Raw genomic sequence first — 14,271 nt, 5'->3', positions numbered from 1 at the left:
GCTAGTAAAGCTCAAAAACGGACAAGTAAAGAAATACTTGGTGACGTAATTCAATAAAATCCTAACATAACAAATAAATAATAGAAATACAAATCGCCGTCTCTGTTATATAACATCACACTTTATGACAAGTTAAGGTTACCAGTATGTTACTCTGGTAAATACTAGCCGCAGTATACCGCTCGGCTAGGGAAAACCTCTCTTTAACTCGCTCGGTTGAGCATCAGACTAGTAAGCCAGAAGCCTAGCAATAAAATACTGATAAGTGACATAATACGTAATGACAGGTTTAGGGAATCACAAGTTATAACATTAAACATTATGAAAAGTTTAGGACAATACAGGTAAAACAGTCATATGGCATTACATGTATGTAATGACAAGTTTATTAAGTTGTCAGTTGTAATGTTCAGAAATATTTATCGTTATCCATTGTCATCTTTTAATCAGGGGAGGTAACCTCAGTTTTGTTTAATTTTGCAATAATCCGACACAGTTCGTGAGTTGGTTACCCCATAACAATTCCATGTCACGGTCAATATTACGACATCACACGTAATAACATATATGTGGTCGGGTGGCGCAGTGGTAACGCACTCGCCTTTCACCTAGCCGACCGGGGTGCGATTCCCATCACGGACGTGAAAAGGTAAGGGGTCACCTGCCCGACCACGTGGGTTTTCCCCGGGTACTCCGGTTTCCTCCGACAATAAGACCCCTCGCCCGCCTACATCCGGGCCAACAAGAGTGATTAGTATAAATTGACATAACTTGTTTTGCAATTGTTGTAAAATAAATAAAGTTTATATTTATTAACATGTATGTGGTGTGACATCTCCGAGGACATCACTCGATTATGACATAATAATGTCTGTGCCCATTAACGTCCATGGTATGGCGGTCCATTCTGTAGGAAGTGTGATTTTACAACACTAAATAGCCTTTAGGTCGTGTGGACACGCTAGCTCACGACATTAAATCCAGCTGACGACTATCCTGTGTCAACTACTGGTGACCTTCCGTTTGTTAATGACGCTGGAGAGAGCGAGGTGATCGTCCGAGAGCACAACGACGTCATGGATGAGGATAAAGGACGGACGGACAGACTTGATTTCCTGCTCTATAATCTGAGCGGACGCCAGCACCGGAACCTCCTGTAATCAAGCATTATCATGATTTCAGCTGTTTTTACAAATAACTTTCATCATATTGATCTTATACTAGCATCAACTTTCGTTTCATTATGCATTACAAACGATACACGTTTAATCAGATGAGAATAAACAGAATGACTGAGAAGATATGAAGAATGATACAGACGATGAGTATGTAGGAGATTAGTATGATTTAGATTTTTAAAAAGCTACCTGTAATTCTAGTTTTTCAATTGCACTCCCTGGATTGTCTCTAATGGCCATCAATAACTCGAACGCACCCAGTGTTGACAGCGAGTTCAAGTTGAGCTGTAGGAATAGAAGGGCCAGTTGATTATACAATGGATTCATGAAAAAAAAAAAAAAAAAAACAAATGCCTGCATAGCTCACCTAGTAATCATTGCTGTACACAAATACATCTGGATCTCGTCTTACAATCCTAGTAATTTAAGCCATCCTAAAATTTAATCGAGCACTCAGGGCTGAATATCATGAATCTTCCGACTAACCAATAGTTTTCTGGTCAGACCCCTTCCATACGTAAGCATGGTCAAGCTTTATCACCTCGCTCCTACCGGGTAATTATCATGATTCTGGGCTATTCAAAAGACGTTTGAGTTTGATATTTAGCAAACTTTGTTAGGCTTTATTCCAATAACCTTTCCATCCAAAAAAGTGTATTGAGCTGTATCATTTAACAGCTTCATATGATTCTAGGCCTCTGTCATTTGACTATTTTAACGAATATGAGCACTGTAAAGTTGAATATGGGTCAAAACATTTTCTTTCCGCAAACTTTGCCTACTGTTATCCCAGGACACCACAAGTCAAATATGATGTTTCTTGGAATCTTGGTTACTGAGTAGAAATCGTTAAAAGGAAATGGGTTAAATTGGACAGAAGGATAGACGGACGCCACACATGGCATAAACTTACTTGGCCCTTCGGACCAGGTGCCGCTTTGGCACCATCGTATCCTATGCGGTTGTTACTAAGGTTAAGTGTATGCAGTTTGGTGTTGACTTCTAGGCTACCGCTAATAACCTTACAGCCAGCGTTAGAGAATCCATTCCAGGCGATATTGAGGGTCTCCAGCGTTTTATTCTCCTGGAGAAAAACATTAAAAATTACTGAACCAGTGCGGAGCTTGATTAACACCTTCGTTTACCAATCAAATTAATTTACAAAATATTACTTACTGACACACTACACACATCCCTTTACAGAATATCACTTACTGACACACTACACACATCCCTTTACAGAATATCACTTACTGACACACTACACACATCCCTTTACAGAATATCACTTACTGACACCCATCCCTTTACAGAATATCACTTACTGACACCCATCCCTTTACAGAATATCACTTACTGACACCCTACACACATCCCTTTACAGAATATCACTTACTGACACCCATCCCTTTACAGAATATCACTTACTGACACACTACACACATCCCTTTACAGAATATCACTTACTGACACACTACACACATCCCTTTACAGAATATCACTTACTGACACACTACACACATCCCTTTACAGAATATCACTTACTGACACCCATCCCTTTACAGAATATCACTTACTGACACCCTACACACATCCCTTTACAGAATATCACTTACTGACACACTACACCATCCCTTTACAGAATATCACTTACTGACACACTACACACATCCCTTTACAGAATATCACTTACTGACACACTACACCATCCCTTTACAGAATATCACTTACTGACACACTACACCATCCCTTTACAGAATATCACTTACTGACACACTACACACATCCCTTTACAGAATATCACTTACTGACACCAATCCCTTTACAGAATATCACTTACTGACACATTACACCATCCCTTTACAGAATATCACTTACTGACACACTACACACATCCCTTTACAGAATATCACTTACTGACACACTACACCATCCCTTTACAGAATATCACTTACTGACACACTACACACATCCCTTTACAGAATATCACTTACTGACACACTACACAGAATATCACTTACTCACCTTTTACAGAATATCACTTACTGACACACTACACACATCCCTTTACAGAATATCACTTACTGACACACTACACACATCCCTTTACAGAATATCACTTACTGACACACTACACACATCCCTTTACAGAATATCACTTACTGACACACTACACACATCCCTGTACAGAATAACACTTACTGACACCCATCCCTTTACAGAATATCACTTACTGACACACTACACACATCCCTTTACAGAATATCACTTACTGACACACTACACACATCCCTTTACAGAATATCACTTACTGACACCAATCCCTTTACAGAATATCACTTACTGACACACTACACACATCCCTTTACAGAATATCACTTACTGACACACTACACACATCCCTTTACAGAATATCACTTACTGACACCCTACACACATCCCTTTACAGAATATCACTTACCGACACACTACACACATCCCTTTACAGAATATCACTTACCGACACACTACATCCATCCCTTTACAGAATATCACTTACTGACACACTACACACATCCCTTTACAGAATATCACTTACTGACACACTACACACATCCCTTTACAGAATATCACTTACTGACACACTACACACATCCCTTTACAGAATATCACTTACTGACACACTACACACATCCCTTTACAGAATATCACTTACTGACACACTACACACATCCCTTTACAGAATATCACTTACTGACACACTACACACATCCCTTTACAGAATATCACTTACTGACACACTACACACATCCCTTTACAGAATATCACTTACTGACACACTACACACATCCCTTTACAGAATATCACTTACTGACACACTACACACATCCCTTTACAGAATATCACTTACTGACACACTACACACATCCCTTTACAGAATATCACTTACTGACACACTACACACATCCCTTTACAGAATATCACTTACTGACACACTACACACATCCCTTTACAGAATATCACTTACAGACACACTACACACATCCCTTTACAGAATATCACTTACAGACACACTACACACATCCCTTTACAGAATATCACTTACTGACACACTACACACATCCCTTTACAGAATATCACTTACTGACACACTACACACATCCCTTTACAGAATATCACTTACTGACACACTACACCCATCCCTTTACAGAATATCACTTACTGACACACTACACACATCCCTTTACAGAATATCACTTACTGACACACTACATCCATCCCTTTACAGAATATCACTTACTGACACACTACACACATCCCTTTACAGAATATCACTTACTGACACACTACACACATCCCTTTACAGAATATCACTTACTGACACACTACACACTACACACATCCCTTTACAGAATATCACTTACTGACACACTACACACATCCCTTTACAGAATATCACTTACTGACACCCTACACCCATCCCTTTACAGAATATCACTTACTGACACACTACACACATCCCTTTACAGAATATCACTTACTGACACACTACACACATCCCTTTACAGAATATCACTTACTGACACACTACACACATCCCTTTACAGAATATCACTTACTGACACCCTACACACATCCCTTTACATAATATCACTTACTGACACACATCCCTTTACAGAATATCACTTACTGACACATTACACCATCCCTTTACAGAATATCACTAACTGACACCCTACACCCATCCCTTTACAGAATATCACTTACTGACACACCCTCACACATTTTACAGAATATCACTTACTGACACACCCTTTACACACATCACCTTTACAGAATATCACTTACTGACACACTACACACATCCCTTTACAGAATATCACTTACTGACACACTACACACATCCCTTTACAGAATATCACTTAATGACACCCAACCCATTACAGAATATCACAAACTTACACACATCCCTTTACAGAATATCACTTACTGACACACTACACACATCCCTTTACAGACATATCACTTACTTACTGACACACTGACACACTACACACATCCCTTTACAGAATATCACTTACTGACACACTACACACATCCCTTTACAGAATATCACTTACTGACACACTACACACATCCCTTTACAGAATATCACTTACTGACACACTACACACATCCCTTTACAGAATATCACTTACTGACACACTACACCATCCCTTTACAGAATATCACCCACACCATTTTACAGAATATCACTTACTGACACACTACACACATCCCTTTACAGAATATCACTTACTGACACACTACACACATCCCTTTACAGAATATCACTTACTGACACACTACACCATCCCTTTACAGAATATCACTTACTGACACCCTACACCCATCCCTTTACAGAATATCACTTACTGACACATTACACCATCCCTTTACAGAATATCACTTACTGACACCCTACACCCATCCCTTTACAGAATATCACTTACTGACACCCATCCCTTTACAGAATATCACTTACTGACACACTACACACATCCCTTTACAGAATATCACTTACTGACACACTACACACATCCCTTTACAGAATATCACTTACTGACACACTACACACATCCCTTTACAGAATATCACTTACTGACACCCATCCCTTTACAGAATATCACTTACTGACACCCATCCCTTTACAGAATATCACTTACTGACACACTACACCATCCCTTTACAGAATATCACTTACTGACACACTACACACATCCCTTTACAGAATATCACTTACTGACACACTACACACATCCCTTTACATAATATCACTTACTGACACCCATCCCTTTACATAATATCACTTACTGACACCCATCCCTTTACAGAATATCACTTACCGACACACTACACACATCCCTTTACAGGATATCACTTACTGACACACTACACCCATCCCTTTACAGAATAGTTCGCACATTCCCTACACACCTTTACCGAACCAAGTACACATATACCCTACACACCTTCACAGAACCAAGGTCCCACATATCCAACACACCTCACATAACCAAGGTCACACATACCCTACACATCTTCACATAACCTAGGTTACACATATGCTACATCCCTTCACAGAACCAAAGTCACACATACCCTACACATCTTCACATAACCTAGGTTACACATATGCTACATCCCTTCACAGAACCAAAGTCACACATATCCTGCACCACTTCACATAACCAAGGTCAGGCATACATACACCACTTCACAGAACCTAGATTGAACCTAAGTTACACATACATTCACCACTTCGTGGAACCTAGATTGAACCTAGGTTACACATACATACACCACTTCGAGGAACCTAGATTGAACCTAGGTTACACATACGCACAAAAGACTGTCACCTAAACTAGATTAGAAATACACTACACATCTTCACATAAACTGGTTCACACTTACACTACACATCTTCACATAAACTGGTTCTCACTTACACTACACATCTTTACATAAACTGGTTCTCACTTACACTACACATCTTCACATAAACTGGTTCTCACTTACACTACACATCTTTACATAAACTGGTTCACACATACACTACACATCTTCACATAAACTGGTTCACACATACCCTACACATCTTCACATAAACTGGTTCACACATACACTACACATCTTCACATAAACTGGTTCACACATACACTACACATCTTCACATAAACTGGTTCACACATACACTACACATCTTCACATAAACCGGTTCACACATACACTACACATCTTCACATAAACTGGTTCACACTTACACTACACATCTTCACATAAACTGGTTCACATAAATACTCTGCGGTTAATACTTTCGAAGGTGTTTTCCATCATAATAACCTTAAGGGCTTCCGCAATGGCAATAGCTCCTCCGAGACGAAGGTGATTCCAACTGAGGTCAAGGTCTGTCAATGACGTGTTCTCTTCTGAAACATATAAAAAATAATTAATAGGCATTCCTCCATGCGATCGAGTAACTTTTGTAATTTTACTTCCAGTTTTCTCTGTCCCGGGATTTTATAAACACAATATCTATGTGAGTGATATCAACATTGCTGCTTTATTTAATCCTATGTTATATAAACGATACACATTTTGGCGTTCTTTCACTTAAAGTCGTCAAAACTCGGTATAAACCAAACAAATAACATACCAATAACACGTGCCAGTGTCTGCGAATCTGGTGTCTTTCAGTGCTTTAGTCTTTTTTTACTGTTAACCTACTGTTTTTTTACCCGTTTCATTTGTTTTATTATCATAATTCATAAATTTAATTTTTTTTACCTTTGTTTAACATGACCTTTTCGTAGTAATAAGTAGCAGCCAAGTCTCTTTACTTCTAATAGTTAGTATAGCATGATATCTATTAATTACTTATTCACCCTTATTGCCTTTAATTTACACTATATTAGCGTATATCCTGTAAATCTCCCCCCTCCCAGCTATGTAGTATGTTAGACTTATACGGCTTTAACTATCTATAAATCAACACTTGTGTGATATGCGCTACCTACCAATTCCTTGTACCAGTCTCTCTTCCTCTCTATTCAAAGGTATTGCTACAGACAACATACAAAATCCTTGTACCAATCTATCTTTTTTCTCTAGTGAAAGCTATTGCTACAGACAACCTACCAATTCCTTGTGCCAGTGTCTCTTCTTCTTTAGTGAAAGCTATTGCTACAGACAACCTACAAAATCCTTGTGCCAGTCTCTCTTCCTCTCTAGTGAAAGCTATTGCTCCAGACAACCTACCAATTCCTTGTGCCAGTGTCTCTTCTTCTTTAGTGAAAGCTATTGCTACAGACAACCTACAAAATCCTTGTGCCAGTCTCTCTTCCTCTCTAGTGAAAGCTATTGCTCCAGACAACCTACCAATTCCTTGTGCCAGTGTCTCTTCTTCTTTAGTGAAAGCTATTGCTACAGACAACCTACAAAATCCTTGTGCCAGTCTCTCTTCCTCTCTAGTGAAAGCTATTGCTCCAGACAACCTACCAATTCCTTGTGCCAGTGTCTCTTCTTCTTTAGTGAAAGCTATTGCTACAGACAACCTACAAAATCCTTGTGCCAGTCTCTCTTCCTCTCTAGTGAAAGCTATTGCTCCAGACAACCTACCAATTCCTTGTGCCAGTGTCTCTTCTTCTTTAGTGAAAGCTATTGCTACAGACAACCTACAAAATCCTTGTGCCAGTCTCTCTTCCTCTCTAGTGAAAGCTATTGCTACAGACAACCTACCAATTCCTTGTACCAGTGTCTCTTCCTCTTTCGTAAAAACGTTTGCTACATGCAACCTACCAACTTCTTGTACGAGTCTGTCTTCGTCTCTAAAGAACGCTATTGTTTCAAACAACCTACGAATTCCTTCTGCCAGTGTCTCTTCCTCTCTAGTGCCAGCTATTGCTTTATTTATCCTATCAATTTCATGTACCAGTGTTTCCCCTCTCTAGTGACAGATATTACGACATACAACTTACCAATTCCCTCTGCCAGTGTTTCCCCTCCTCGCTCATGGAAGTTATTATGACTTAGATTTAAGGACTGAAGAACACGAGATACCTGTGTAAAGCAATGCAGAAAAAACCAAACCCATTAATTGTCATACAAAATCTAGCTGATAATCATAACGGTAACAAGTCAGTACCTGTGATATGAATATCCTTCGAAACTACGAAAATTATTAAGTTTCCGGGTTAATTTGGAAATGTATGCTAAATCTATAAATAGATGATTGGTATCGTATTCTACGTCCTTTGTTGTATTCATGCCACTTTGGTGTCTTGTCTAATATAGAATTTTACGTCCTTTGTTGTATTTATCACACCTTGGTGTCTTGTCTGATATAGAATTTTACGTCCTTTGTTGTATTTATCACACCTTGGTGTCTTGTCTGATATAGAATTTTACGTCCTTTGTTGTATTCATGCCACTTTGGTGTCTTGTCTAATATAGAATTTTACGTCCTTTGTTGTATTTATCACACCTTGGTGTCTTGTCTGATATAGAATTTTACGTCCTTTGTTGTTTTCATGCCACCTTGGTATCTTGTCTAATATAGAATTTTACGTCCTTTGTTGTATTTATCTCACCTTGGTGTCTTGTCTAATATAGAATTTTACGTCCTTTGTTGTATTCATGCCACCTTGGTGTCTTGTCTAATATAGAATTTTACGTCCTTTGTTGTATTTATCTCACCTTGGTGTCTTGTCTAATATAGAATTTTACGTCCTTTGTTGTATTTATCTCACCTTGGTGTATTGTCTAATATAGAATTTTACGTCCTTTGTTGTATTTATCTCACCTTGGTGCCTTGTCTAATGTAGAATTTTACGTCCTTTGTTGTATTTATCTCACCTTGGTGTCTTGTCTAATATAGAATTTTACGTCATTTGTTGTATTTATCACACCTTGGTTTCTTGTCTAATATAGAATTTTACGTCCTTTGTTGTATTCACCATGATATTTCATCTGGTACAGAATTTTACGTCCTTTGTTGTATTTATCTCACCTTGGTGTCTTGTCTAATATAGAATTTTACGTCCTTTGGTGTATTTATCTCACTTTGGTGTCTTGTCTAATATAGAATTTTACGTCCTTTGTTGTAATTATCACACCTTGGTGTCTTGTCTGATAGAGAATTTTACGTCCTTTGTTGTATTTATCTCACCTTGGTGTCTTGTCTAATATAGAATTTTACGTCCTTTGTTGTATTCACCATGATATTTCATCTGGTACAGAATTTTACGTCCTTTGTTGTATTTATCTCACCTTGGTGTCTTGTCTAATATAGAATTTTACGTCCTTTGTTGTATTTATCACACCTTGGTGTCTTGTCTAATATAGAATTTTACGTCCTTTGTTGTATTTATCACACCTTGGTGTCTTGTCTAATATAGAATTTTACGTCCTTTGTTGTATTTATCTCACCTTGGTGTCTTGTCTAATATAGAATTTTACGTCCTTTGTTGTATTTATCACACCTTGGTGTCTTGTCTAATATAGAATTTTACGTCCTTTGTTGTATTTATCTCACCTTGGTGTCTTGTCTAATATAGAATTTTACGTCCTTTGTTGTATTTATCACACCTTGGTGTCCTGTCTGATATAGAATTTTACGTCCTTTGTTGTATTTATCTCACCTTGGTGTCTTGTCTAATATAGAATTTTACGTCCTTTGTTGTATTTATCTCACCTTGGTGTCTTGTCTAATATAGAATTTTACGTCCTTTGTTTTACCTTTTCCTTACCTTTAGAGACTCGGCTATACAAGAAGCATCCTCATCGCCGAACTTGTTTCCTGAAAACAAGGATAAACATATCCATGAAATGTCCGAGGAAATTCTATATTATCCGGGAGGCGATACGTCTACTTCGTTCGTTAATATTCGTCAGTGGCCATATTGTCTCCTTGATATTTACAATCACCATATAAGTCAACAATCAATTAATCGTTCACTATCGTTTTTCCATGTCTGCGGTAAAAGATTCTCGTCATTGCGATAGAATGTTTGTCCAGAGAGCGGAAAGTCGCTTCTTTGAACACTACAAAATCTCTACCGCGAGTCGACAGAATGGTTAGATTTAAATCTACAGGAGCCGATTAGGTATTTATCTTCAGGAATCGACTGTTTCACTTACCGGAAGCAGATATAGTTTTAAGCATTTTACTGTTCGCAATCAGCTCACTCAATAGCCGGGCTCCTGTCGTCCCCACATTGTTGTGAGAAATATTCTATAGCAAAGACAAGTATTATTTATTAAACTTTCATGTTGGTGGTCACTTACATGAACTATATATAGAACATCTTTAACTGTTAGTGTAAAATTTATATTTAGTTAACCAATAAAGATAATCTTAGGATTTGTTACAGTTTCTATATATAGAATGTTTCCTATTTGGAGCTTGTGCCAGACAATATACAGAACGCCTTTAAAACAACTGATATTATGTTTAGAATAACTTAAAGAAATAAACATGTCGTCACTCACCAGATTCGTTAAAGACATATTCTCGTCAAGCATGCGTATTATGTTGTTTAAACCGTCCTTGCCGATATCGTTACTGGAGACATCAAGTGTGGTCACGTGGTGGTTTCTCTGTCAAAGAAAAACAAAGGTTCATTGTAATATACGTACAATAATGGTGTATTACACAGATTACTTATCCAATGACTGGCCTGTTTTAATACAATCCTGGTCCATCATGTCCTCTTCTGATGACTGCACATTTCTGCTTTTAGCATTACGCTGTTTAGAAAACATGATATCCTAGAGAGATCCCGGAAACCTTTTTTCTTCTTCGTTGTCTTCTTGGCTTTCACAGGTGAATGAGTCATAGAAAATATGACCAGAACTTTACGATAAGAGCACTAACAATCATCAGATCATAACAGCAACCCCACATATGTGACCAGTGTCCATCACTTTGTATTTCTGAGCAGTCTCAAAATTGAAATGACGATGGAACGAACCAAGACAAACAGACGTACCATGAATGAAATTTAATAAAGAGCGAAAACTCTTGACTGTTGAAATCACAGATTAACCCCTCTTTACCATTTCAGTATCAATCTCCAAATTTAAGTAGCTTAGATATAATTTACACATGTAACGTCCGAAAGATGCATTCTGTGCTTCACAAGAAATAATGCTAAATAGTTGTTTTAGTACGAACGGCAGACCACGTACTGCCATCAAATATTTATGTGTTGGCTCCCATTTTAATGATGATGAGCCAATTGAGACGTTAGGCTGACAAACAAATATGAGACAAGACGAGACAAGAGCTTTCGTCACTTACAGTGAGAGCGTACGTGATTGGTTCAATATCTCGTGATGTCAGCTGAAGACCTTTCACGGACAGCCGCTGTGTACCAAGTCCCTGTAGTACGCCCTTCCCCGGGGCAACTCGGCACTGTTTACAGGCAGCCAGGTAGACTCGCTCACATTCTGATTGTTTTGCATCATCTGGTTTGTCTGTAGACATATCAATATTTATCAGATTAAAATGTCAAACGAATAATTGTGAATATGAAACGAATATAAGACTAACATCACGTTTATACCCAGCACGTACACATGCACGTCATTTACAACTCACAGCGTGCCTCTCTCACCTTCTTTCTCGCTATCGGAGCCAAGCGGACTCTCCAGTGTGACGTCAAAGTATCCATCTGAACCTTTGGGAACCACAGCAGTAGTGATGTAGAAACTTTCCTCTAAATCCTTGGAAACAGAAGGACGTGTCTTCGCTGTGGAATGTCGGGATGAAGTTCGCACTATCCGCTTCCGGTCTGAAGGGTTAATTTTGTGATGGATCGGCATACGGTCCCTAGAAAACATGTCTGTTTAGCAATGCGAATGTAAAGACTGATAATAGGACGACCTCGAGCTGGCGTAAGGACACGGACGGCTTAATATCTACAATACAATCATATCCTATTAAACCATCAACAGAGAAAAACCAGCTCCATTATGGCTCAGGATACAGTCAAAACAATTGGTGGTCGTACACTAATCGGCTTGTTCACGACACGCGCCAGCCGACCTGTGATCTCAGTGTTTTTTATTACCAATACAAACACACGATAACAGCCGTCAAATAGAGGTACGTACAAATATGTACATTAACACTATTGTAGGATTTTGGTTTACTAATGTTTCTTAGTCTATTTTTACCAGATGACTGATAAAAAGGAAAGAAAGAATACAAGGCGGTTTGCTCTCAGTACACTTAAGATGTATGTCACATACAACGACTATTACAAGAAATAGTGAGACAGGTTATATTATAATTATTATCACATCTGATTCTTGACCCATAACCTGTCCAGTTCTTACATTCAATCTTTAAAGGACGTTTCAAACCTAATTATAAACAACAGGGATTCCTTATACGGCATTCCTTGCCAATTACAAACAATGGGGATTCAAAATACTGCATTTCTTACCAATTATAAACAACAGGGATTCATTATACGGCATTTCTTACCAATTATAAACAACAGGGATTCATTATACGGCATTTCATACCAATTATAAACAACAGGGATTCATTATACGGCATTTCTTACCAATTATAAACAACAGGGATTCCCTATATGGCATTTCTTACCAATTATAAACAACACAATTCCTTATAAAGCATTATTTACAAATTATAAACAACAGGGATTCTTTATATGGCATTTCTTACCAATTATAAACAACAGGCATTCCTTATACGGCATTTCTTACCAATTATAACCAACAGGGATTCCTTATATGGCATTTCTCACCAATTATAAGCAACACACTTCCTTATAAAGCATTCTTCACAAATTATAAACAACAGGGATTCCTTATATGGAATTTCTTACCAATTATAAACAACACAATTCCTTATAAAGCATTATTTACAAATTATAAACAACAGGGATTCTTTATATGGCATTTCTTACCAATTATAAACAACGCAATTCCTATACAGCATTTCTTACCAATTATAAACAACAGGTATTCCTTATACGGCATTTCTTACCAATTATAAACAACACAATTCCTTATAAAGCATTCTTTACCAATTATAAACAACAGGGATTCCTAATACAGCGTTCTTTACCAATTAACCCCTTTTATATAATTACACACAACGGGATTCCGTATACAGCATTCTTTACCAATTAAGCCCTTTTATATAATTACACACAACGGGATTCCGTATACAGCATTCTTTACCAATTAAGCCCTTTTATATAATTACACACAACGGGATTCCGTATGCAGCATTCTTTACCAGTTAAGCCCTTTTATATAATTACACACAACGGGATTCCGTATGCAGCATTCTTTACCAATTAAGCCCTTTTATATAATTACACACAACGGGATTCCGTATGCAGCATTCTTTACCAATTAAGCCCTTTTATATAATTACACACAACGGGATTCCGTATGCAGCATTCTTTACCAATTAAGCCCTTTTATATAATTACACACAACGGGATTCCGTATGCAGCATTCTTTACCAGTTATAAACAACAGAGATTCCTAATACTGCATTCCTTTCTCAATTAACTCCTTTTACATAATTACA

General features: G+C 37.8%; 1 protein-coding gene across 1 annotated transcript; it reads right to left on the bottom strand.

Annotated features, from left to right (window-relative positions):
* Positions 1 to 1,001: 1,001 nt before the first annotated feature.
* Positions 1,002 to 12,539, bottom strand: LOC132559733 (leucine-rich repeat-containing protein 74A-like). Its single transcript, XM_060224359.1, has 10 exons — positions 12,314 to 12,539; positions 11,998 to 12,173; positions 11,187 to 11,294; positions 10,836 to 10,929; positions 10,445 to 10,494; positions 8,675 to 8,756; positions 7,041 to 7,126; positions 2,112 to 2,262; positions 1,368 to 1,507; positions 1,002 to 1,154 (listed from the first exon to the last, which is right to left on the bottom strand). The coding sequence occupies exons 1-10, from the start codon at positions 12,537 to 12,539 to the stop codon at positions 1,002 to 1,004; spliced, it is 1,266 nt and encodes a 421-aa protein (XP_060080342.1).
* Between the last annotated feature and the right edge of the window lie 1,732 nt (positions 12,540 to 14,271).

The sequence above is a fragment of the Ylistrum balloti genome, unplaced genomic scaffold (assembly GCF_031769215.1).
Source record: "Ylistrum balloti isolate Yb309-2 unplaced genomic scaffold, AGI_CSIRO_Ybal_v1 Utg370962, whole genome shotgun sequence".
NCBI classification, from domain to species: domain Eukaryota; kingdom Metazoa; phylum Mollusca; class Bivalvia; order Pectinida; family Pectinidae; genus Ylistrum; species Ylistrum balloti.
The sequence above is the reverse complement of the archived record's forward strand: the minus strand, read 5'-3'. Positions and strand labels throughout refer to the sequence as shown.